At 42.9% G+C, this 26259-nt stretch overlaps 1 protein-coding gene across 1 annotated transcript in view; it reads left to right on the top strand.

Annotated features, from left to right (window-relative positions):
• Nucleotides 1–26259, top strand: part of arb2a (ARB2 cotranscriptional regulator A) — a 310752-nt gene that overhangs the window by 130129 nt on the left and 154364 nt on the right. The window contains exon 7 of the mRNA XM_060906938.1: nucleotides 22135–22338. Coding sequence (XP_060762921.1) covers nucleotides 22135–22338 — 204 coding nt within the window. The remainder of the gene's footprint in view (nucleotides 1–22134; nucleotides 22339–26259) is intronic.

Here is a 26259-nt window from a genome sequence, read left to right as displayed (position 1 = left end):
TCAGGCCCGGCCGCGTTTGTGGTCATTTGCCTCCGTGCGCACTTTTTTTTTTTTCTTCTTCTTCTTTCGCTTTCTTGCTTTCTTTCTTGCTTTGTCCCCTCCCATTTTCCCACTTTCTCCATCCTCTTTTCTTTCTCCCCCTCCTCTCTGGATGGGGTGGTAAAATGCGATACCATTAGCCCTTGTTAGGCGTGCACCCTATGTAGATGCCCCTTGAAGGAGACAGGGAAGGAACAGAGGGCATAAAAGCACTAAAGAGCTGCTAAGCTGCGCGTGATGAAAAGATAAATGAATGCATAAGTAACCGGGGGCTCGTTCCTGTTTGCCCAGATCAAGGCAAGATCCAGGAGCTTTAGAGAGCATTCACGTCGACCCCTATGGAAAGAAAATGACGTAGCTGCTTCGAATGGAGGAGTAAATGGAAAGAATGCTGTTCTCCGCTTTATCCTATCTCTCGCTCTCGGTTTCTTGTTTCTCATGTCTCATCTCTGTCTACTAAGCTGTTGCATTAGCCTTCATCACTTCCTCCCTGCGCTACTGCTTTGACCATACAGGGAACTCTCATCGCAGGAAGGCGGGGAAAGAAAGAAAGAAAGAAAGAAAGCAAAGCGGCGACGTTTTAAATTCCCTCTCTGAACGTTTCCCAAAGAGAATTAACACGCAAAGGCGTCCAGTGTCGTTTTGTTAGGCCCTTGCCATCCACTAAACTAAACAGGGCTGTATAAGAAAAATGAGTCCCCCATTAAACATCAGAAAGAAAACACAGCTCGCGTTATTGGATCGTCATCTCCCCTTCACCATGTCTGTTAAGTTCGTTTAAGCGCCATTAAAACATCCTCGGTATTGGTTTACAGTAGACAAGGCCTTTTATTGCCTGACTGTACTGCACACAGACGAGAGCGCTTTGAAACACTCGTGCGCCGGCCATTTTACATGAGCACCACCCTACTGGCAATACAGCTCTATAAAAATAAATAAATAAATAAAATGCACACAAGGTTTAGCCTGGGGGGGAAAAGAGGCTTCTTGGGAAAAAAATAGCTCTAAGGTATATTTAGAATCGAGAGTGAAATAAAGATACGTAAAGTCCAGGCACAGAGATGAGAACTGGAATGAGCTTTAAGAAAAAGGAAAAACGACATTTCATTTCTTTTTTTTCCCCTCCTTCACATCACCGTGCTCTTTGATGAGCCCAAAGGCAATGATAGTTTCTTTATCTCCGTCTCACCCCTCCCCGTTTATCCCTGTCTCGCTCTCTCAATACTGACCAAAAATAGTGTGTGAAATATTTAAGTCTCGATGTGTGGCAGAGGCGAATAATAACCAATTCTCCGGACTATTACCGGACACCTGGAGACCACTGGCCTTCTTTTCTTCTTCTCGTCTTCTGTCAGAGCTCGCCGCTAATGTTAGCAAACCCACTGCGGTCTACCCACGTAAGCAGATTATGAGCAATTGTGTGTGTGTGTGGAGACTAGAGGAAAAAGGTGGAGGCGGGAGGGCCGGATGGATGGTTAGGGTTCTGAATGAAATTTAGATCCCCGCTGGCTGTTTTGTGGTGGCCCAGAAAGCTGTGCTGCAAGGTCGGGTCCTGCAGAGGGGCCCCCAGCCTGTGGAGGTGCATGCTGGGAAAAGGTTTGATCAGAGCTGTGGCAGCTCTGTTAATGATCAAAACTCGAAAACCCTCTCACACACACACATCTGCAGAAGCACGCACGGGTCTGGTTTACATCGGCTGAGTATGCCCTTTATCGTCCCTTAGCTGCGTTTGAAATCAGAAAGGATGCAGAATTGAAAAGCTCCAGGTTCTGTGGTTGTTCAGGTTAATTTGTGATCTGCTAACAGACCGTACTATAGACAGGAAGTAGACAGTGTTAGCAGAATGAGTGCAGGCGATTGCGCAGTGTGTGCGCGCGCGCGTACATCCTTCAAGAGAAATTCTTCGAATGGTGATTGGCTAACCAGACACTGACAGGATGACCCTGCAAAAAAAAAAAAAAGCGGCAGCGCCCTCGCCTCATGAAAGCAAGCCACGCTCTGCTTTTCCTCCTGCGCCGAGGCTAAAACTGTCTGCTTAGCCTTTCACACATCAAACACCTGAAGTGCATCAGACGCAAGAATGTGCGAGTGGAGGACGATTATTTAAGGCAGCGTTTTTTTTTGTTTTTTTCTTTTTCAGTTTGTGAAATGCACGTGTTGTCTTTTTTTTTGCATAATTTCTGATGGTGAAAAGAATATTTTCTCATGCATTTGAAGCAAATGTGTAATTTCTCAAAATGGATTTTTTTTCGTCGTCATGGCACTTGAGTATATTTTGTATGCAATGATAATTAGAAGAATTCGTTTGCAAATTTGTGGTTTTAGCTTTTCCACATAAGCACATACACTAAATTAAGCATCATATATATATATATATATATATATATATATATATATATATAAAATAAAAAAAATCCGCAGCAGGAAGTTTTAGTGAAATTTCTCGTGAATTTAACAGGCGTGATTTAATTAACTCCGCCTCCTCTTCACTTTTTATTTGTATTGTTACAACAAAGCTATTAAAAAAATCTCATTTTCAGAAAGAAAACAAAATTGTAGTATCGATAAGATTCAATCTCCCAACTCTATTTTGTCTGTGCATATGTCTGAATTCTAGCCGTGTGTGTGTGTGTGAGAAAAAGGGAGAGTGTACTTGTGTGTGTGTCCACTGTGTCTTAATAGACATGCTGAGTTGAATGCAGCCTCACATCTCAGTCCCTCATAATGGCTAGTGTGGAGTCTTTAGCCTGGCTGAATCTCAATCCTTTGCTTATGGATAATTGCACTCCCAGCCCCTTTTGCCTCCCCTTTTGCAGCTGAAAACCAAGCTCATTGCAGCCCATAAAGAAATCCCCCTGCTGAAGGAGAGAGAGAGAGCGACTGAGCTGGGAGGTGGTGGTGGGGGAGGCAAAGGGGAGAGAGAGAGAGAGAGAGAGAGAGAGAGATCCCAAGTTGTCCTTGTGCATAAAAGTAGATTCGTACTTCAACACCTTTTCAAATTAATATTTGTGATGGGTCTATTCTACAGCCACGGTTTCTGTTCTGCAGCCTTTGTTCCTGCGTTTGATGTAATGGAGGAGAGCACAAAAGGAGAGCCGGGAGAGTGAGGGAAAATGGTAGTTAAGTGGGCTTAAGGGGTGTTTCAGGCTCAGCTAAAAGACGGGCAGCGTGAATAGGAGCTGTGAGTACTCGGGCCCTGGGCCCCGGCTGTAAACACACAGGTCCGACACAAAGGTGTGCCGTAAACAAGCACAGGCCAACCGAGCGTCACCCAACGGCAAGCTCGCTCGCTCGCTCGGTTTCCTAACCCCGTGGAGGCAGCTGACCAATCAGGATGAGCACAGTCACTCAGGTCTTCACTAGTGATTCTGATTTCCTTGGATTTCTTCACCCACCGCCTTCTCTTGTCTGAGGGTTTAACCCCAATCTCACACTCTCTCCCTGTGTCTCTCTCTCTAGGCTTATCCTCATCCCCAGTGCTTGGGCGGTTAAACTCTTTTGTTTGGTTAATTGCGATGAGTATAATATACTAGTCTCTCAGAGGTCCGCGAGACAATTAGACAGTTGCCCATTTTTAATGAGACAGCGCCCAGTCAGACACTAGCCCCCTCATTCACCGGCAGCCACCGTGGGCTTTTCTCTCTTTTTCTTCCCTTAAAGGGAGGGGTAGAAATGGCGGGGATCGCCCGCGAGTCGGGGTTTCCTCTGAGTAATAGGGGTGTGAATGGGGGGGGTAGAAAAAAACAGCAGATTAAAAGAAGGGTATTTTGTCCTCAATCAAACTCTCATGGGCGACTCCCGTGTTTAGTGGAGGCGGCGCAAGTCTGGCTGTTTTAGCAGGCTCTGAGCTTTGGGAATGGCCAGGTAATGGGCAGCTATTATCTCCTGCTCCGGGAGTAAGACGTGCACTTTCCCATTGTCACTCCTGTAAGCAAGAGGGATGGCCGGTGGACCTGGGATGACTGATCACACCGAGCACCTCCCAGCAAGGCTGTCTTTCTTTTTGGAAGATAGCAGTTTATTTATTTGTTTGTTTGTTTGTTTTTAATGGCAATTTTATCTTCTAAAATCACCCATTCATTCCGTCACTAGTCTTCGCTCTCACTGTTGATTGATTAATAACCCTGATTCATGTCAAGTGATTTTAATTCGCATGTTCAAATCTGCACTTTTATAAAGTTATAAAGGGCAGTGCTTTTTTTTTTTTTTTTTTTTTGTCGTCGCTTTTCTATTCACCCGTTCTCTTGTCGTCCTTTTCTTTTCTCCAGCACTAATCACACTGTTACAACAAAGATGGGCTCCATTATTGCATGTGTGGCTGAGAAGAAAGGAAATGAGAGAGGGACAGGGGTTGGTCGCCACCTGACACAGGACAATTAATCTTCCCGTAAAGCCTTGTCAGGCGGCTAAGACGACACAAATGGATGGCCAGCATTAAGCGAGGAGTGTAGGTAGGGATTTTAACAAGCATTTACGAGAGTCCATTTTCTCACTAATGAAGAAGAGAATAAGTGACCCACCGCGCCAGCAACATACACTTAAGGCTCTGTCCTTCTTCATCGGCGGTAGACTGACAGAGCGACTGAGAGAGGTGTAGACTAAAGGACCTCGTTTGCCTGCTAATTCCTCTGTCAGTGTGGAGATCTGAGGGCATCAGAGAGCGACGGCAGGGTGAGGATGGGTAACTTTGCCCTCACACGGTGGCCTCTGCCTGGCCTCCCAGTCTACTGCTGCTTGGCTTCCCAAATTAATTAAAGTGAAGCCAAGTACAGGCCAAACGCTGCAGCTCGACTCGATGCCCTGCCCTCCAATGAGCTTGTTTATGTAAAAACATGAATACATCAGCGACTGAACCACTGTGAACTTTTAACGAGCCTTTGCAGACCCATGAGAGAGAGAGAGAGAGAGAGAGAGAGAGAGATGAGTGGTGTTTGGTCAGAAGCTCAGTGGAGAGCTGACCTAAAGTGGCATTGATTATTAGCTCTACAGAGAAAGAGGCGTCAAATTTGGCATAAGACAAGTCGAGCGCATGGATGAAAGGCTGTTGCTAGCGTTTGTTGCTAATGCAGCATCACGCCGTACTGCAATTTTTAATGGCGGCGCACACTGGCTGTGTTTTGATACGAGTGCTCAGGCCAGGTCATAATAACAACGGGGCTGTTGGAGGACAGCGGTAGATGATGGACTCTTACATACATCAAACACAATATAAGCTCTCGTATTTATCCTTATCCTCATAGAATGTCTTTTAAGACACTGCAAAAACAGGGTTTTTTTTTTCTCGTAGCTTTTTTTTTTCTTCTTCTCTCCTCAGCCAGTGGTGTGCGGTGTTGATTGCGGGTTTTATTTATTTATTTATTTATACTCAACAAAAATACAAACTTTACACTCGTTTCAAAGTCAATAATTTGAACATTTTGGAAAATAGGTTTGAAATAACGATTGTATTCAATTATCTTGTCATTAAAGATGCTACAGCATACAGATCATGGAATCGGTTCCACCGGAAATGCGACGACAACGTCCATGATCAAAAACCGTGAGTCACAACTTAATGAAATCATGTCAAGATCGGGTGTGTCCTCCATGGGCGTTCACAACTGCGATACAACGTCTCCTCGTGGATTGGATGATGCGTCTGAACGCAGCTTGGGGAATGCGCCGCCATATTTGTACCAACATGGCACCAAGTTATGTGGAGGGTTCCTTACGGTCGGCTGTGGTGCCAGTTTGACGGAGACGTGTCTGGAGATTATGGATGGTCCGTCGACTGCATCCCATGACCCTCGCAACGTCAGTGACGGACGTTCCCGTATTCAGCATGCCGATGGCACGTTCACGCTGAACGTTTGACAGTCGCGGCATTGCAAATTAACAAATAATTAAGCATAAAACCTTGTTTTTCTGAGATGACACTCTAGTCTGCTACCGTGAGATCAATTGCACGTGTATCAATAGGTCACGTGGAAACGTGATTTTTAGCGTGCAGTGCTCTCGCACGTGCTACGTAGGCCCGACCAGTAGAATGAACGTGTGACGTAATGCCCTTGACAATGCATTTAACCATAATCACAACAAGAACTCTTTCAAGAAAAGTTTCTAAACACTATTTGAAAAATAATGAGTGTCACGAGTTTTTATTTTTGCTGAGTATATTTTTCCTCATGGATCTGATTTTACTTTCTCATGAGCATGACAACCGTGTGGCAGGGTGTCATCTGGCCAGCTCTGCTCCATCCTCTTGGACATTTCAGCCTCTTAATCCCAGAAGTAGTGTCGGAAACGGCCAGCTTTTGAATTGTTAATGTTTGCGTCTCGTTGACAGGCGCAGGAGAGAAAGGAGAGATGGGGAGACATCGGAGACCAAACAAATGCTGAATTCTTGGTTAATAAAGAAGCGGCACACTGCTGTGCTTGCAGAGCAATTAGAGTAGCTTATGGCAGGGGTCCTCAAAGCGGCGTCCGGGAAGCATGTCCGCGTTTCTACAGTGGTAGAAATGAGACGTTCTTCATTCATAAGTTCTGATAGTTAGTCGCCGACTTGACTGGTCACGTGAGTCGAATGGGTTTAATGGAAATCCGGCTAACTCAAAAATAAGGAGAGCTGTTCTGAGTGGAAAATTCAGGAATAAAAAGCGCCAAGACTCCAGTAAATCGCCGGAATATGATTGTACAAATTTAAATAATGAGCCTGATATTTGAAAAGATGAATAGTGTTGAATATAAACCTGTACTGAGGGGGTTCGTGGAATTTCCCTTTAAAAGCACGACAGTTAGAGGACCCCAGGCCGAGGGAAATCGTAGCACAGTTTGACGTGTGTGTGTGTGTTGTCGGTCTGTTACGGCTCAGGTTGATTTGTTGTGACTGCTTTTTCGTGTTTCGGGACCTGAACTTGTAGCTTGTATTTGCTCCTTTTCTCCTTTAGTCATTCTGTGTTGTGTAGATGTTTATAAAGACTTAAACAAGTATGTCTAAGTTTCCAGAAGCGGTTGTCGTGCGTAGGCGAGAGTTTATTGCCCATTAAATAAGTCGAGTCTGTTCGGCGTTTCTAGTCCGCGAAACATTTGTCATTCCCACTTACACCTTCTTGACCCGCAAGTGTCACAGCTCGCAAAACCCATCCTGTTTGTTTGTCGTTACACACTCCAGGTCTGTCTGAGTCTTGCGGCGCGGCGAAACGAAGACGAGGTGAACAACAAGACGATGTCGCTTCGCAGTCGCCGTCTCCCCCCCCCCCCCCCCCCCAACCCCTCTTACCCCACCTTGTATGCCTGTTCTCAGCGGCCAAACATTTTTAATTATATCTTCTGTGAAGTAGTGCGCCTCAGTAACCAAGGAGCTGACATTGATGCATGTGCTGATAAATCCGCAAACACTGGAAACGAGATTAACAAAGATTTTGAGGAAAGGGTGACAGCTAATTTTGCGCAGTGGTCCGCGCCTCGTTCAGGAGTGATGTTTTGATAGAGAACCGACTGAGAATTCACATTTCACGCCGCAGAGAGGGATATTAGGAGTTGCGCCGCATATGCACTTTTTAAAATTGTTTTGCTGCTTTTTATACTTCCTCCCGTTCCCGAATTCAGTTTGCTCGCTCATCGTCACACTTTTATTGGAGGTTCTGACGCTAGGGTAATTTATGCGCCGTGTTGTGGAGGTCTTGAGTTTTTGACAGGCGGACACTCAAAGTTGCTTGTCAACCAGTGTTAAGTACTGTGCAGGTAATTCTCCACCCCAATAACGCCCTGTATATGGCTGCTGAAATGAAAAAAAAAAATGTGCATAGTAATCTAATTTAATAGTTTATGCACCATGAATTTTATTCCATCATTTTTTTCCTCACTTTTTTTTTTTCCCCTTATCCAAACTGGACCAGCCTCAAAAATGATCATTACACAACCATTTTATCAGCTTTGGGGATTGCGTGTGTGTGTGTTTTAAAGCGGTAGCAGGCCTGGCCTATGAGTGAGGCGAGAGAGAAGTGATCTGATGGGGTTTGTGTATTGAACGTGACCGACCTCTGTGTTTCTGAACACGCTGTCCGTGTTTAAACAGGCGATATGCAGCCCGGAGTGAAAGGTATCTCTGTGCTTCATCGTTTCTTTTAGAAGAGAGGAGACAAGCAGATAACAATCATATCTGCCACCGCTGATTCCTCACATCTCTGACGAGTGTGCGAGCATGTGTGTGTTAGAAAGAGGGGGATAGCGGCGGCGGCGGGGGGGGGGGGGTTTCGGAGACCACTGCCAGGCCTACTCTCTCCAACCAATTTTGTGTCTATATGGCAGAAACATCTTGTAGTTATCTTTTTCGTCCCTTGTTCTTTTTTATTCCTGCTCTCCTTTTGTCTCTGTCTTTTCTCCCCTCTCTCTCTCTCTCTCTCTCTCTCTCTCTGTGCTGCCTCCCCTCTCTGAATCAGCTCCCCATCTTCATTTGCAGGCAGCTGACAGCTTCTTTCACTTTTCTTTGTCATTTTTTTTCTCTCTCCTCTTTGTCTCTATTCTTCTCTTCTCGCCCTCCATCCTTCTCCATCTGCTTTCGCTTTTGTTTGCATGGGCCCTCTCTCATCCCAACTTGATAATGAGGAATGCGGTGTGACCCTGACCTCCATTGGCCCAGTGACACCTTTTGACCTCGGCATGTGACCTTCAGTCTCTGTTTTGACAGCTTGATTAATTACCCAGTGTTATGATTTATGAGTAAGCAGTATGTAAAAATAATAGACAACAGGTGGTCTTGAAGGAAAATTTTTTTTTTCTGGTAATGTCTGAGATTTGTACTGGGATTTTTCTCCATGTCTCTTTTTCTTTTTTTTTGGTTTAAGGAAGTGGCTGTAACGGTAACCTTTTCCGCATGCGCACGTAGATTTATAGGAAACTCGTATGAATTCGGCGCACACTGGTTCAAAAGCAGCAGTGTCTGAAGGTACTTCGTAAAACTACGCTCTTTCGTACCAGACTTCACAAATGTGGTCCCTTTCATGCAGAGTTTATACAGACACCGCGTCCCTCCTTCATCAGACGGGTGACAAATGAAAGGAAAACCCATCAGCTCTGATACGCTAGCATGCTTGGAGCCCACTCGCCTCCTCAGACAGAAGAGTCACTGCATAGCAATACAAAGTTCTTCTTACTGATTACCTTCATCCTCTGATGAGACATTTCTCTCCTAATGGGAGTGGTCTCATCTAGGATGACTCCTCCCCATCTACAGTGCACGAGGGCTCGCTGAATGGTTTCCCCGAGTATAGCCTCGGTCACAACCGGCCGTACGTGCTCCTACGGCCGGTCTACATGCAAAAAACACAAGAAACGCACGCGTGTGACGTGCTGATTTTCGAGCCGTAGACCGGCCGTAGAGGTTCTTTGTCATGTCAAACAAACTCTACGGGCGCTTACGTTTTTTTCAGGTTGCAAGACAAACTTACGGCCAACGTCCGTCTTTCTCCACGAACAAAAAAAACGCAGCGATTTGGGAAACGCCAAAAATCGCACGGCCAAAAAATGGTACGTCCGGTTGTGACTTAGGCTTATAAGGGCCCATTTACACGAGGACGCTGTCGGGTAAAAACGACTAAATATTTTATCGGAAGTGCCTTTCGTCTACACGGGGACGGCGTTTCCGAGGCTGAAAAATGGAAAAAATTGAAAACGCCTTCCAGAGTGGATAAGTTAAAAACAGCCCCCGTTGCATATCCGTCTAAACTACCCAATACGCGAAACTCTGCTCGGATCTGCTCACGTCGGGTACGCGTTTACGTCATACATATGTCATATACTGTCCATGCCAGCCCGGGAAGTAAGAAAGTAAGTAAAGAAGTAAGAGCATGTCTGATTACATCGATCCAACGGACCTTCAAGCTGCTCTGGCAGCTTTAATAAACGTCCAGGAGTCCTTCGAACATCTATACCGAATCTGCACATATACCGTTAATGAACAGAGGCGGGTATAGTATGCTCTTACTTTTTTACTTACTTTCTTACTTACCATAGCCAGAGTAGTCAAAGTTTTCGCGGCGCAGATGTGCAGGTCAGACAAGACGGAAGACGTTGCGCATGCGTGCAGACATAGTGGAGGTCTTTCACAGCACCACCTAGCCGCCTGGCATGCACATCCAATTGAATTCCACACATTTATGCGTCACCGTATAGACGCAGATTTCCTCCTTGAAAACGGCCGTGTAGACGCGGAAAAAAGTGAGAACGAAAACGGACTTTTGCGTTTTTGTTTCAGACCGTCCCCGTGTAAAGTGGGCCTGAGAATGACAGAATGACCTTTTGCACCAAATTGCAACCCAAATGAATACCTGCGAGCGATGCTGGATTATCATGAAAAAAAACAAGACACCAGTTGGGAAGATGTTTTCAAGGATGTTCCTCGTTTCAGGACCGTTTCACACACACGGACTCGTAGAATCGATGCTGATAACTGACTGAAGCTGTTCTGGCCTTACAACACGTTACAGTTTACCACCCGTCAAAGAATCCGACGTTTAGGAGTTATTTTACTCATCTCCCTCTTTCCAGGAGAGCTCGTGTTTCATTCCAGCAGTGAAATTCTTACAAATAAAAACTCCGTGTTCAACTATTCCCGTAGAAACACAGTGATGAGAAAAACACATTGGAGACCACCAGCTTTTCTTTCAGCTCCGCTTCTCTTGGGTTGCAATAACAGAGCAGGGGTCAAGGGATTCCACTTTAACCTTTGACCCCAGGGGGTGGCCACAGTGAGCGGTGGTCACTAAGATTAATACCCCATAGGACTCTCATTATTCTTACTCAGCCAGCGGTAGATTACAAGGGGAATATGAAGTTTGGGTCTACAAGTCCCTCTCGAGTATCTGTGACCTTTTTAATCAGCACCTAAATGTCTGCTTTAGTGATAAATCTCTTTTTATATCGGAGCACTGACCTGCAGGTTCGAGCATTCCTTCACACCGGTTAGACTACGGTACGGAGAGCAAAAGTAAAGCATCAAGAGCAGAGGATCTCGCAGCAAAATCGCTTTACGGGTTTCCAGCTGGACTGCCGGGCTGCGATCAAGTCGAATTCACCGCTAAAAAGATTTGACAATTTGTGATTTATGTCTGGTCGTAAATCATTTCATACGTATTGTAAAAGCGCTGTCAATTAGCGAGACGCCACATCATCTGGGTGAACGCTTTGTTAGTCGTCTACGTGGAACTCGCTGATGATTGAAAAATTCAAAGGACATTTTCAAAGACTATTTGGTTATCTGATTCGTTCTCATTATTAATAATAATAATAATAATAATAATAATAATTTGCGTAGTTTAACTCCTTTGCTTGTTTTTTGTTTTGATGACGGATTTCATTTGTTCGTTTTTTCCATTTACGCCAAGAGTCGCTTAGTGATCGTCTAAAAATCAGAGTGATTAATAATAGCGACCGTATCAGTTTTGAGACTGCGTCAGATTCAAACACTTGGCCTCATAACGGTCAGTGTAATTTCCCAGCGTTCCTCTTGCCCCTTACCCGTCCTTATTTATTTATTTGCAGCACCCTATAAACGCCGTCATCCACCTTCCCATTTTGTAGCGTACAGTGATTTATATATGAAGCAGTTAGACAAGAATATCAGGGGGCAGCTATCATTCCATGATCTATATCCTCCATTCCCCTCATTAAAAATGTATGTGCATGCTGAAGGGGAACAATATAGAAATATAAATCATATAGCTAAAGGCATGTGAAAAGGCTCTCCGAATTATTTATTTTTGGCTTTCTCCTACGTGTATTTTGTCTCGCTGCATTGTTTCTATTGTCTTACCTGGCCAGAGGGCTGCTGAAAGGAGAAGTGCAGGGCAAGCTTACCAGCTGTTTTATTCTCACCCGTGGTATGGCATCAACTCTTTACAATGGATTGTTTCACTTTGAAATAAATACATTTAAAAAAAAAAAAAAAAGGATCTCTTGGGTGAAATGTATAAATGTTGTTTAATCTGTTTATAAATTTATACTTGAAATTGTGCAATATTTTGAGCGTTAATAAAATCTCAGCAGTGAGCGCGTGACCTGCTTCGGCCAATCATAAGCAGGAACACGTGCGGCGTACGTGACCGCATGACCGTACAACCATAACTAGCACAGGAAGTCTGCGTGTATTCCAGCATCTTGCCCAAGTTTGATCGGCTAACACGTGACAGTCAGTTCTTTGATCGATATACACTACCGTTCAAAAGTTTGGGGTCACTTTGAAATGTCCTTATTTTTGAAAGAAAAGCACTGTTCTTTTCAATGAAGATCACTTTAAACTAATCAGAAATCCACTCTATACATTGCTAATGTGGTAAATGACTATTCTAGCTGCAAATGTCTGGTTTTTGGTGCAATATCTCCATAGGTGTATAGCGGCCCATTTCCAGCAACTCTCACTCCAGTGTTCTAATGGTACAATGTGTTTGCTCATTGCCTCAGAAGGCTAATGGATGATTAGAAAACCCTTGTACAATCATGTTAGCACAGCTGAAAACAGTTGAGCTCTTTAGAGAAGCTATAAAACTGACCTTCCTTTGAGCAGATTGATGCTGTGTTCACACTTATACCGGTACGAAAGTGGTATAACTGTATCGATACAAAGTATACCGGTACAGTTTAGTGCATCTGTCCACACTAGTGAGAAATGTTTGCGGTTTTCTTTCACGGTAGTTGAAATGCGCGTGCGTGAAATGTTTCCATGGTTACCGAGTAACTTCCTTCCGAGAATATATGGCGGATGAAACAATGCGTGTGTGCTTTTCGTTGTCAATGTACAGTCTGTATTTCTGGTGGCCATTTATTCAGTCGAGTCGTATAAAACGCGCGAGGCAGTTGAGAAAGAAACAAAGAAAACGAATCTCCGTTCTTCACTATTTTATTCAGCGAAGACATCGATTGAGGTGTGTGACTTTGCGCATGCGCATTATATTTGTATCGATACAGAACCGCTTCTACAGCGAAGTGCTACAGTACCGATACTGTACCGGTATGAAACCCATACATTTGTGGGTTTCGTACCGATACAGTTATACCGCTACAGTACCGGTATAGTTGCTAGTGTGGACAGGTGTTGCGGTATGAAAGTAGTTTCGTATCGGTACAAAATCCCTAGTGTGGACAGGGTATGAGTTTCTGGAGCATCACATTTGTGGGGTCGATTAAATGCTCAAAATGGCCAGAAAAATGTCTTGACTATATTTTCTATTCATTTTACAACTTATGGTGGTAAATAAACGTGTGACTTTTCATGGAAAACACAAAATTGTCTGGGTGACCCCAAACTTTTGAACGGTAGTGTAATGTATAGATATTTTATGCGGATGCTACTTTTAAAGAAGAACTGAAGTCATTTTAAAACTTGCTTTATTTCTTAATTAACGTGTTATTCAATGACGTTTTCGGTTTTAGTAACCTTGTATCGTGACTCGTATTGGCAACTAATTGCAATTAAATATTATACTTATCGGCCTGTTCGGTTTTTATCCGTGTTGAATTTAGTTCGTTTGGTCCACGGCAGGCGTCGCTTATCCGCGCGATCTTCACGAGACTTCGAAACGTGAAGTGTCAGCCAGGTGTCAGTGCCGCCATTTTCAAAACTGCTTTCCAAACGAAATATTGCACAAAAACGAGTTTAAATGACGAATACTGGCTGCTTTTTTCAAACTTTCCTGATTTGCTATCAAAAACAAAAAACTTCCGGCTTGATTACGTCAGCATTCGAAAGACCTCGCACGCGTCTTTTGACAACGTTGGCAGATGTCGGTCACTTTGATTTCCGCTGTACGTTTTACTTCCGTCCTATGATGTCTCGTACAGGCCTCAACGCATCTTGTTTACTTCCGTCGCTTTGACATATGGACTGATATATTACAGAGCATGTTTCAAACACTCATAACTGGCTATAGCAGCGACAAAATAGCGATCAAAAATGCATTCCGATATTTAATAAAATGATAAAAAATTTGCCTTAGGTTCTCCTTTAACTTTTGAATGTTAACCGCATAAACGTTCTCAGCTGGGTTTTGGTCGATCTCCGATACCTTATATACTGTACACCAGTACAGTCCAGAAGCTTCATTTATAGAACATAATCACAAATTGCTGTTGTATTATTAGAGAAACCTCCGGAGTGTTCAGTCCTCATGTGTACCGAGTTGTACTCATTGAATGTCTTATCAGGTAACCAGAGTGTATGGTCACTTAGTAGATACAGGTCATTATCTTTTAGCCCTGTCTGCTTCATCCGTCAATAGAAAGGCACCACTGGAGGACCTTCACTGACCAGATATTCGAGAGCGGGATCATTCTGGATCATCACTGCTCCGATACGTATATGAAGAGTCGCGCTGATGACTGATAGCACACGCGGCATAAAATCACCGAAAGCACTTCCAGAGAAATGAGCGTGACTGTGGAGACTGTACTGTAGCGCGCACGTGTGTGTGTGTGTGCGCCTTATTAACTGGCATCTTTTGCATCATATATTGTGTATATAGCTCATTGATCAGGAGCAGTATATGTGTTGGTCAGTTAGTGGTGTGTGTGTGTGTGTGTGTGTGAGTATTAGAAGTGTGGTGGTAAATGGCATTTCCCCAGCGCTCACAGTCACTTCCTCCTGAGCGATTGACATGTTGCCCTCCTGTAAAAAGTTGACAAATGATTTCTGTAACATTTACTTACACAATCGATAGCTCTGACAAATTCCACCTGCGCCGTGATTAATGCTATACCAGCCTCTCTCCCCATCCTTCTCCCTCTCTCTCCTCAACCTCCAGGGGCTGCTGTGCACACTCAGATCCGTGTGTGTGTGTGTGTGTGTGTGTGTAGCCCTCTGGATGTTTGTGCATTGTGTGTGGTTTTTCAGCAGCTTTATTAAGCAGTAACTGTGCTGTTATAGTAACATGGAGGATGTGTTAAATGGGGGGAAAAAAAAACTGAAAGCATTTCGGGAAAGTCAGTCTGGAGTCGTCGCGTAGCGTCTCTGCTTAACCTTAACACGCACAAATTAGAGCCAATCTGTCAATGTCACACAGCACTCGACTCTCCTACGGTACGAAACAAACAGCGGTGTGTGTTTCTGTAAAAGCGAACACGCACACCTGTGTTCTTTATTTGTTTTATTTTAGATTTTGTTCATCTTTTCTGGCTGTATTTGTATCGTGATTCCCGAGGCAGGCGTAACAGAGGTAAGGTTTAAACAAGAGGTCGTTTTTATTTTTATTTATTTTTATTTTTTCCTTTCCTAAAGTCTTTATGAGGGACGCGTTCTCCGAGAGCGCTGGCGTTTTGTTTTTTTGTCTTGTATCGGCTTTTATTATTAAGAGAGTTTCAAGTAAAAGTTTCTTCATTATTTTCTCAGTACACAGAAACTTATCTCACTTGTTCAAATGTCTGCGCTAATCCCGGATCAGTTATACCATAGAAAGACTTGACACAATGATCCCATAACCGCCTAAATGCAGTCGCTGAAACGGATCCGGGTCATTCATAAACATATCGACACTAATGTGTAAACACAATGTTCTTTCATTTCTTTTCCCTCCGATTATTCTCAGTCAAGAGCTTTGATCCGTTTGGTATTCATGGGAAACTTGCATAACTTATCACTCAACATGTCATCGATGATGGATTTAGTAGATACAGCGGTAGCACTTTATTTTATTTCGGAGGTTTTCCTGCAATACATCAACAATTTTTGTTTGTTGCTCAGTAAAATATACACAGTAAAATCGCAAGAGTTAAAATGGCAGTGTTAAGTGTTATTTACTCTAATAGAGTTAAATCAACTACAGCTGGAGTAACAGTTACTCCTGCGCCTTTGTTAAATTAGAGTTCAAATCATGAGAGTTAAATTAGTCCCACCCCCTTTTCTCGACAGTTGGGGTTCATTTTAGAAAATAGAATATCTCTGGAAAAACATAGCTCTTATTTACACACCGCGGCCAATACTGTTTCCTTCAGGGAATAATCATTTGCTCAAAATAGTTCTTCTATGTTTTGAGTTTAGGATTGGGACAGGCGTCGCCCAGCCCACTGACTCAAGGTCACGTTCAACGACGTCTTCTCGTTCTCATTGCACTGGCAGACAGACCGACGGTACGGTAGACTCGCTTCTATCTGCTTCACTGACGTTCATTCCGACAGCGAAATACTACGGGCCCGGAGTTTACACACTTCGAAGAAACAACTCACAAGTGAATTTGAACTCTATATGGTGTTAAAGTTACTCTGAAAATTTTACTCTGGTCGCAGAGTTAAAGTGACACCCTGTGGAGTGGGACCATATGCTATCCAGACAGAGTTAAAAATTAACTCTATAAGAGTTAATCCAACTCTGCCAAATTTACTGTGTATATGTTATTTGCCAGCTGGGAGGTCCGTATCGTGAAACCGTGACCGAGGTCTTGAAAGTATTGAGCGAGGGCCTCTGGGCCGAGGTCACGGTATTTCACCATACGGACCGACCTTAAGCTGGTAAATAATATATTTAATTTTTTTCTTTACCAAATTCTAACAGAAAACGAGAGCGCACGAAAGGGAAAACCGAGCCGAGCCGCCATTTTGAATCCTCATTCACGGCTGTAATGCAAATGGATTCCTCCTCGGTATACAAGTGCACTTCCATGGCAGGAAAAAACCTACATTTTGCTGCCTATGTAGTCCCCTATTTATACAAATAGGAGTCATTCAGGATTCAGCCATGTTTTTGCTCGGCGTTAGCAACAGTTAGAGGTTTTAGCTTTCTCCAGAAATGTTTTCTTTTATTTCTTCTTCCTCAGGGTAGTAAAACTCGCTTTCGCTGTGAACACTGTCGTTATCGCTATCCATGCTGTAAAATTAATGCTGTTCTCCTGAGAAATGCTGGCAAAAATGTATAAGATTTTTGATAATCTTATAAATAAATCTTAGATAAATGTTGACAAAAAATGCTACCATGTTTGTTGTGAACGAGCGAGTCGCCAGAGGTCCGTAACCGGGGTCTGTATCGTAGGATACGGACCCACTCGCCAGCCAATCAGAGCGCAGGATTTGGACCGCAAACAAAATAAATATTTTTAAAGTCAGGAGTGTTCAGTTTTAGGCATAGTTTCCAAACACTTTCCAGAAATGTAATTTATTTATCATGTTGTTTTTTTTCTTTTACCCCAAGCATATCTTTTGTTTTTAATTAAGATGTATTTACTGGTTTAGTTCTACACCGATTCTGCACATCTGTACTGAAGTCTTTGTTACCTGAACAATAATAATCATGCAGTATTTGTTAGCTGCTCATTAGCTTCAGAACTCGAAACATGTCTTAGCTGATCAGCGAGGTGGAAACTTGGGAAAATTTCACTTTTAGCCAGAATAGTTCTTGATCAAATCCTTGGAGACCTGTAATGCCCAGACGACTGGTGATTCTGTTCGGTATTATTTTCCAATTTAACACGACGTCATTTTTTTTTAATGAAAACTCATCAACAGCTTGAGTGAAAATTTGTGTCTTTTGAAATACTGACATGAATTTTAGAGTTTCTTAGTATTTAGCTCGTCTTCCCTCCCTTTTTTTTTTTCCCTTGGACTTTAATGCTTTAGCGCGCGCTCAGCCTGACATGGACACTGCAAGTTTGTGTAAAACCTTATGATCCATTTTAGTGCAAATCCACCGGCATGTCGTCTGAATGCACGCTGCAGTGAGGAGGAAAATCCTTTCGTAGCTTTTTACGAAGCAGTTAACGTGGTCAATATTACATATTTGCTTAGATTTAAAATAAGGACCAAGGAATGGTGCAGCATCTTGAAAAGTGAACAGTCAAGATGTTGCGTATTTTCTGTTTTTGTTTTAGAAATGTCCAAATTCTCAAACGTTATGCTTTTGCTAATGTTAAATAAAAATTAAAAAAAAAAAATCCCAGTTTTTTTAATGTGGTCTCAGACTTTTGGACATCAATAGATTTGTATATTAATGCTTCTTAATAAGAATGATGGATAGATAGAGGGATGGATTGATATTTTTGTCAGATTTAGGCTCAGATACTTAGAAAAATCACACTTTTTTTTTTTTTTTTGGTCTCATCGAAATATATAAGGCTTGAGCGAGTACCTGCAGTATGAGCACAGTGTGAATAAAACCCTCTGCGGATCCTCTGTCTCCACTTCCTCCTCCAATCAGATTGCTCCGTCCTAGCTGCCTTCTGCTTCCTGATTGGCTGTCCCTTCCAGTCCTGAGCTTACAAAGGGATGACAGGCAGTGGTAGAGCAGGACGCGCAGGCGCAGGAGGTCAGGCTGAGGCTTTGTGGTAATGGAGGGTCAGCGTGTTGCTCGAGACGTGCTTTGATCACACACACATTCCCCCTCAGACGCAGTATATAGACTGCACGTGTACAAACGCATACAGATGTGTGCAAGAGTAAAAATCACACGCATACACGAACATTTTCATACACACACACACACTCCTGACCGCTATCGGGCACGCTTTGTACCTGACAAGTACCGTCCTCTCTGTCTGACCCCAAGCAGTACGAGCCTTTCTCTTCATCAGAGAACTATAGAGGAAGGGTGGGAAAAACGACAGAGAGCCTCTCTCCCTCGCTCTCTCGCTTCAAAGCCAAACAAAGAGCCGCAAATAGCTAAACCACTGGGTTGTCTGTCAGCGTGCCGCTGAAGACCCAATATTATTGTAAGCACGTCTCCTTTCAGCAGGACTGACTGAGGAATCGGACGGGTCGGCTCTGCTACAAGCTAAATTTATTAGCGCTACCTGTAAACAGACTGATTTAGTGGACAGACCGTTATTACTGTATTTACTGTCTCTCACACACGAAAATAGGAAATGAAGGGATTTTGCACGTCTGCCCAAGACTAATTCAGGTAGATTTTAATTCTGTAGTGTTTAATAAATGTTAATGGGTCGTATTAAAGTGACCGTATGATCAGGTGGTTTGTTTATATTCTGGGCATCATGAGCATTATTTTATTAAAAAGTATAAAGTGCTTGTAAATAAATAAGTGGGCACCAAAATAAACCTACATGGTTTAACCAAAGCACAGCTAATTTATTATTATTATTATAGATTTTCATCTTTCGCTTTATTCTTAAATTTGTTTTTCTTAATATTGAATTTAAATAGTGATTCATTGCATCAGTCGACTTTTAAATGTAACTCTATCGCACTAATTAATTAGTTTCTTGTTAATTTACTAGCAAAGCCCCTAATAATAATAATAATAATAGTAGGAATAGTAGTAGTAGTAGTAATAATAATTCATGATGCATTTGGATCCTATTTTCTTGTGTAATAACCCCTGTCTCTATTATACTGTCTAATCCTTTACATCTCGACCCGAATCATAAATCATTCTTTGTTCTCCATACGTTCATTTTATGACCTGGCCGTTTTTAACCCTCGGTTTATGCTCATATATTTTTGTCAACCGTTATGGATGTCAGTTTGAACGTCACGGCATTGTCAGTTGGTGAGATGAAGGCGTGCGACGGCGGCGGTGGCGGCGGCCATTGTGGCCGTGTGTGAAGGGGCTCGGCTAGTTTGAGAGACAGACAAAAGAACACTTAAGAGGACATCCAGTGGTGGGTTACTGAGGTCTGAGCCCTACTGAGGGGCCACGGTGACCCAGACAGACCATTGGCCCGGAGGCCAGGCCTGCTTACTCTGCCCCATGAGGAGGTGCCAACCTGGGGCACAGGGGCATGGGAAGAGCCAGACATCCGATCCAGCCACTCAACAGAGCGAGGCGTAGAATTTCACAGATAAGCTCCCTCACTGTCGCTTATATCCCCACACAGAGCAGTAGCTAGGAAAAGCTTCTATATATAGACATTATACATCATCATAACAATGTGTACAATTTTTATGTCCATGCACATGGAGAATTAATCGATTTGATGCCCGAAAAAGTGGTTAAAATAAATAAAACTTTTTTTTTTAATTATTAAAACAAATGAGTTTAAATTCATGTAACTAATATCAAATTAGTAAGAAGCACCAAAAAGCTGCTGTTCCCAGCCACTACAGATGAAGATAACCGTGAGAGACGACGCTCACACCTCTGCTCTGTGCTCTAATCAGCGAACGCAGGAACGAGGCTCGATCTTCTCCGAGATTTAACCAAAGGCAACGTAGCCATTAGAGGTACAGAGAGAGAGAGAGAGAGAGAGAGAGAGAAAAAGGCCTGTCTGGCTCGACTGTGGCTGCCTTTCTTTCCTAGTCATTTATCTTGCCTGCCACCAGTGGGCAGTGGCACTAAACTCCACTCGAGCTGCCTCACCACTGCGTGCAACCACAAAGCCAAACCGCTCCTGGCCAGCGCCTCTGTCCTCAACCAGAAAGTTGTCAGGGAAAGAAAAATCTCTCTGAATATACATACACTCATGTGGCGCGACCACAGGATTTTATTGTGAGAAACAAGATAACTGGATTACATTTTTTTTTTTTTGGATGAAAAGGGAATTACATTAAAATAAAGTGATCAAATTAATTTGCTCTGTATGTACTAATTACTGCGGAGATTATTATTATTATTATTATTATTATTAAATTTAAAATTAATTTCATGATTTTATGATCGGTCTTGTTTGTTTGTTTGTTTGTTTTTCTTCCCCCATATCACTTTTAAATTTGATTGAGCACTTTGTAATCTTTTATTAGGATTTTTGTTGGCTTTATTAGCTGTAATTACTTCTCGCAGTTTATTAGCTGCAGTCACCCGGCAGACAGAGCAGGAGGGCAGCCGCAGTTGATTTGTATTGATTAGAATGCGAAAGTGCTTCGTCTGCAGTACATCACGCGATCTAATTATGATTGTAAGATATCGACAGTTGCTTAATTTTTAATTAGCCTTTTGGAAATGACACTTGCTTTGTCGCTGCTTGCGTCGCACCGTAATTCATTTAAATGTGACGCGTGCGTGACCCCTAGCGTGTGAGCGAGCGTAATAGTGTTTATTGACATGTATTTTTATTCAAATAATCAGGTTTGCGTTTAGTTATATTTGCGCGCTTAAATTTGACACGCGTTTTACAAGTTCAACTGAAACGTTGTACCCGTGAAGCTTTATAAGAGAAACCGCAAGTGAACCGGGGGTAAACATTTCCCTGGTGAAGCGAAGGACAGACGGACGGACGGACAGACAAACGCACGCGTCTCCCTGCTTCCACATGTTTCCCTAAACATAAAAACGTGCGCTTTGTTTTGCTGCGACAGAGAAGTGGCATTTCGTGCTCGTACTTTTTTAACAGTGCCATGCAATCGTACAAGGACGTCTAATCGACACCGAATGCTCATATCGTTTAATTAAATGTTTTCAACATGGAGTGTGTGGCTCTTTCTACATTTCACTTTGAATTATATATTGTGCGCTAATTTGCTCTTTTTATCATCAGGTCCGATTTCCTGAGAGTGATGTATTAAGTTAAAATTTGGCAGAACAAATGTTTTTGATTGAAACAGGTTTTACGGTCATATTTGTTCTGTTCATAATAAAGGTATTCAGCCTTCGCTAAAGATAATGAGGAGTTTAATGGAGGTTTTCACTGTTAATTTAAAAAAAGAGAGAGAGAAAAATAAATATAACTGAAACTCTGAGTAATCTGGAGTTCGGAAAATAAAGCGAGCCTCGTCTGCGTTTCATTGAAAGCCTCATTGTACAAAGACATCCTGTTTTTATATATATATATATATATATATATATATATATATATATATATATATATATATATATAAAAGGGGAGTTCAAAACATATTGGAACACAAGCCGAGCGTTTTTAATAGTACTTTTTGGAAACACACACACACACAAGTCCAGAATTTGTTGCTTTTTGGCTTCCTAACACTGTCATTTTTACTCTCGCTTTTTCCTTTTGTCTCTCTAACCCCTCTTCCCGTTAACTCCTCTGCTACTCGGCCCTCAGTCTGACCCCCTCTCTCTCTCCGTGCGTCTCTCAGATCTCAGGCCTGTCTCTTTGTGCCCCTCTGTCTGCTTTCCGTGCTGGCAATCGAGTCCCTCCCTGGATACTTCGCTGTATTATTTGCACACACAGTCACACACAGCATTGTTCCTGCCTGTTAATTTGTTTGTTTGTGTCTGTGTCTCAGGAGGGCTACGGCGTGATCGTGCTGAACCCCAACGAGAACGTGCTTGAAGTGGAGAAGGTCGGAGATCCATCTGCGGACACATGGGACGAACCGGCAGAGAAACGCGAGCGTAAGGAGGAGTGTGAGGAAAAGAAAAAGAAAGACGGGTACGAGAAGTACCGCAACCCACAGAAGGAGCGCGAAACGAAGCGCATCCCGATCCGGGTGAGTGAGGGAAGGTGTGTGTGGGGGGGGGGGAGCGAGAGTGAGAGAGATGGCGGGTGAAGCAGAGGGTAAGAGAGGGTTTAGTGGAGTTGAGCGAGAGGGCCACACGGGTGTGCGGTCAGGCTCGCTGAGTTTGGCAGCATTCCAGAGTCTGTGTGTACAGAGAAGGCTTGTCTTTACTCTCACTTTTCAGATATTCACCCCCCCCCACACACACACCTCCTTTTCCCTCGCTCACACATACACACATGGAATGAGAGAAGTGATCCAGGCTTAGCTGGAAGTAAATGCTTTGACAGCTGAGGTTGTCCAATTCCATTAAAACGCAAATTTTTTTTTTTTTTTTTGCGTTCAAATTTGAATCGTTTCAGATATTTAATGCCTTCTGTTCGAGTCTGTACACATCTCCATATCTATATGTATTATTATTATTATTCCTATACAGTAGGTTTTTTATTATACTACAAATAAAATGAAAATTAGCAGTAGCATAAGCACTGAAGGTGAAATCGCGTTTTCCTTCCAAAAAAACGCACAAAATCGAGCATTAACCGTCAGAAAATTGAAACAGGTGTTTCATGCGAGAAGATTAAAAGTACACAGGATTTTTAAAGCGTTTTTTTTCTTCCCCGTCCATCTTGGATGTGTAAATATTATAAAAATACAAGTGATACTTGAACTACAGTGTGTATATACATACACGTGTATCTTTTTTTTTTTTTCTAGGTCCTAATGGAAATTCATTAAACCTTACGTTTTGCAAGATTGATATCCTGATGGAAGTGATGTTATGTTTGCGAAGCTGCAAATGAAATGGAATAGTGAAGAGGCATATTACGCCACCATACTAACCACACACACACACAGAGAGAGAGAGAGATGAGTAGGTTGATCAGAGAGAGCCACATCCCCTGTAGCTGTTGACCATGAGATTCACTATCATTAAAATCCATAATTCCCCAACCGCAGCCCATCACATCTCTTATCGCTTTCTGCGGATACAACACTTAATCCTGTACACATACATACAGTACACACTCCCTAGGCACCCCCCTACACACAGATAACACCTGCCCAATCAAAGAGATAACCCGCTCTAAAGTAATTCAGCGTAGTGGTCCGACAAAAGACGAAGGGGGGAAAAAAAATCTGTTGGCAGATCGCTAACGCTTTGTTTCACTGATGTCCGCACTCCACGTCTCCGTGTGCGTGTGTGTGTGTACGTGAGCCACATCACACGCCTTATACTGTCAGTTACCGGCATGACACACGAGCGCCGTGTGAGCTGTCAACACACTTCCTGTACCACATCCAATGGTACCTTCACACGCACTGTTCTGAGAAGCATGATTATCCACATTATTAACATCACATCGGAATCCGTACAGCTCGCTTTCTCACGCTCGACAAACAAGTGCCTTCGTGACGGCCTTCCCATCGCACCAAAGTAACTTTGACACCCTTCGCTTATTTTAACGAATTCGCTTTACGACAGTCGGCTATTTTTTTTTTCTCCACTTAAACACATGGAAACGAATGAGAAGGAATTCTGTGAAGTAGCCATCAGCGAGTGTAAATCCTCGCACTTCAGCCATTCTCACTTTGACGTAACCGTTTCATCGCCACGCTACGTGTGGAGAGCTGCGCAGACGAGGGAAAACACGCCATCGATACGAAGAGGACCACTTTCCGGTCCTGCTGATGTCCTCGTGTGTCGGTGTGTGAGAGAGAGAGAGTAGGAACGAGGACTTAGACTCTCAGAGGCGATGGAAAGAACCCATAATAATGTCTTAATAAATATTTCAACTGGAATAGTTGAGGATTCATATAATGAGGTCTCGCTCACTCTCTCCTCGCCTCGCTCCGTCTTGTCCCCAGAACCTTTTGCACTTTGTAATGCTAGCAGCGTGAGGTCGTTAGAGCAGCTCTAGCCAAGGTTTTCCCAATTCTGCGCTCTCACATTAGGCAAGTCCAGCTTCCCTTTCCATGCACTTTCATTACACATGCCCGGACAGCAGCAGAGGAACTCGTACAAGGACAGCGAGTGACTGTGTGTGTGTTGGTACAGCAAGTTTAGATACAGTCACCTGCACAGAATTTCTATAGGAAGCCTTAAAACAAAGTAAGCAGTGCCGAGTTTAATCTGTACAATGTTGGAAAAAGGTTGCTGCTGGAAATATTCTGCAAGTGGTCATGCATCACGACTGGGACGGGACGGGCTGTTTTTCACATGGCTTTATCGGCTAAGTGGCTTTTGCATGTTTGTAAACGTGTTAATTGTGTTCTCTGTTCGTTATTTGCATCGAGTTTGTATTTTGGACTCGGCGAACAGCTTGTGATTAAAGCGCCAGTCTTAGGAAAATCACATCACCCCTGGAAATTACACCTTTATAAAACTAGACATGTTCAAATTGTATTTTAATACGAGACCGGGAACATGTTCTGTTTAGCCGGTCAAGTTTGGCTCTTTGATTCCGCCATTACACGAATGCATTCCTGGTAAATTATTGTTAAAGCTAGACGGCCTTTCGATTTCATAAAATCGGTGAAATTTAGTTCCGTCTGAACTGTGCTCATTGTGATATACCGTATTTATCCTAATAAACGCGCCCGGGCACGATGCAAAACATGAAGGGGGAGCGTCAATTTCGACCCTTAAATGACAAAAATCGAACATGACAAAATCATCGGAATTTAAAACATTTATTTTGAAACACATGAAAATACAGTTATATGTCCAAAAAGTCAATTAAACAATGTCCAGCTCACTTATAAGGATAACATTGGTAAGTAAACTATTTGTAGTGACGTCACAATTCACGTCATCGTCGATGTTTATGAGCTCACAAAACAAAATGTCGTCCTCAAAACGATCCTTCACCGCTAGTTTTAAATTAAAGGTTGTAGAACTGGCAGAGCAGAAAGGCAAACACTTAGCTGCAAAAACATTTAATGTTCACCGTAAACGTGTACAAGAGTGGTGCAAACAAAAGGTACGTCTCCACCCGTATTGATATCCACAGCAGAGTGAATGTCCGTATTTTATATTGTCCATGTTTACTAACGCGGTTTCCGGTAAAAAAAAAATCAGCGGTGAAATTGAACGTCTCTGTTGTGGTTTGTTGGATTTAAAGTTTGTTAAATGAAGAAAATGGTTGGTAAATACTATTCTAGCTCTGAAAATCGTGGAGGCGCGTCAAATAGGGAGGGCGCTTCTATAAGGATAAATACGGTATGTTTATTTCTGTAATATCTCTCAAAATATCAGGCCATTCTGTGGCTGGGAAGTTCTTTAATTTGAAATGCAAATAATGTGCATGAAATCTCTCGCTGCTTCGTGCAGTCAAGCAGACAGAGGAAGTCCGTGTGTGTGTGTGTGCTGTGCATGCGCAGGTTTACCTTTGAGCGTGCACTGACAGTTCCATCATTCTGTCGCTAAACGAACAGCTGATCACACCGTGGTGCTCGCTGAGCGCCGATATTTATTAGTTTGATCTTTCCTGCGTTTCCTTTCCTTCGTATACAACATAACGTCTTTCTTTCTCGCTTTCCGTTACTGGAGTCGGTCTTTCACGGTTCAGTCGTGTCCTCCATTTTTCTCTCCTGTTTCAAATTTGTATCCCACAATGCCTTGCGCGAACGGGGAAAGCCCACCACGTGATGCATGACGTAGTATCTTGAATTGGGTCATGGGGGAAAAAAATAGCGGATAATTTAGGGTCATGTGTCCCTAAATTCATTAATTGTTCTGTTAAAAAAAAAAAAAAACTAATAAAATTGAAAGTCAAATTCAGTAGCTTTCGAGCCACTAAACAAAAATAATTGGGTGTCGGGGAAAATTCTTTTTATGACCTACACTTGAAAAATCTGAATAGGCAGTCTAGCTTTAATTCAAACGAAGTGAAGTCATACACGCAACGC

This window comes from Neoarius graeffei, chromosome 24 (assembly GCF_027579695.1).
Source record: "Neoarius graeffei isolate fNeoGra1 chromosome 24, fNeoGra1.pri, whole genome shotgun sequence".
Lineage (NCBI taxonomy): Eukaryota > Metazoa > Chordata > Actinopteri > Siluriformes > Ariidae > Neoarius > Neoarius graeffei.
Note: the sequence above shows the minus strand (reverse complement) of the source record. Positions and strands in the feature narration are given on the sequence as shown.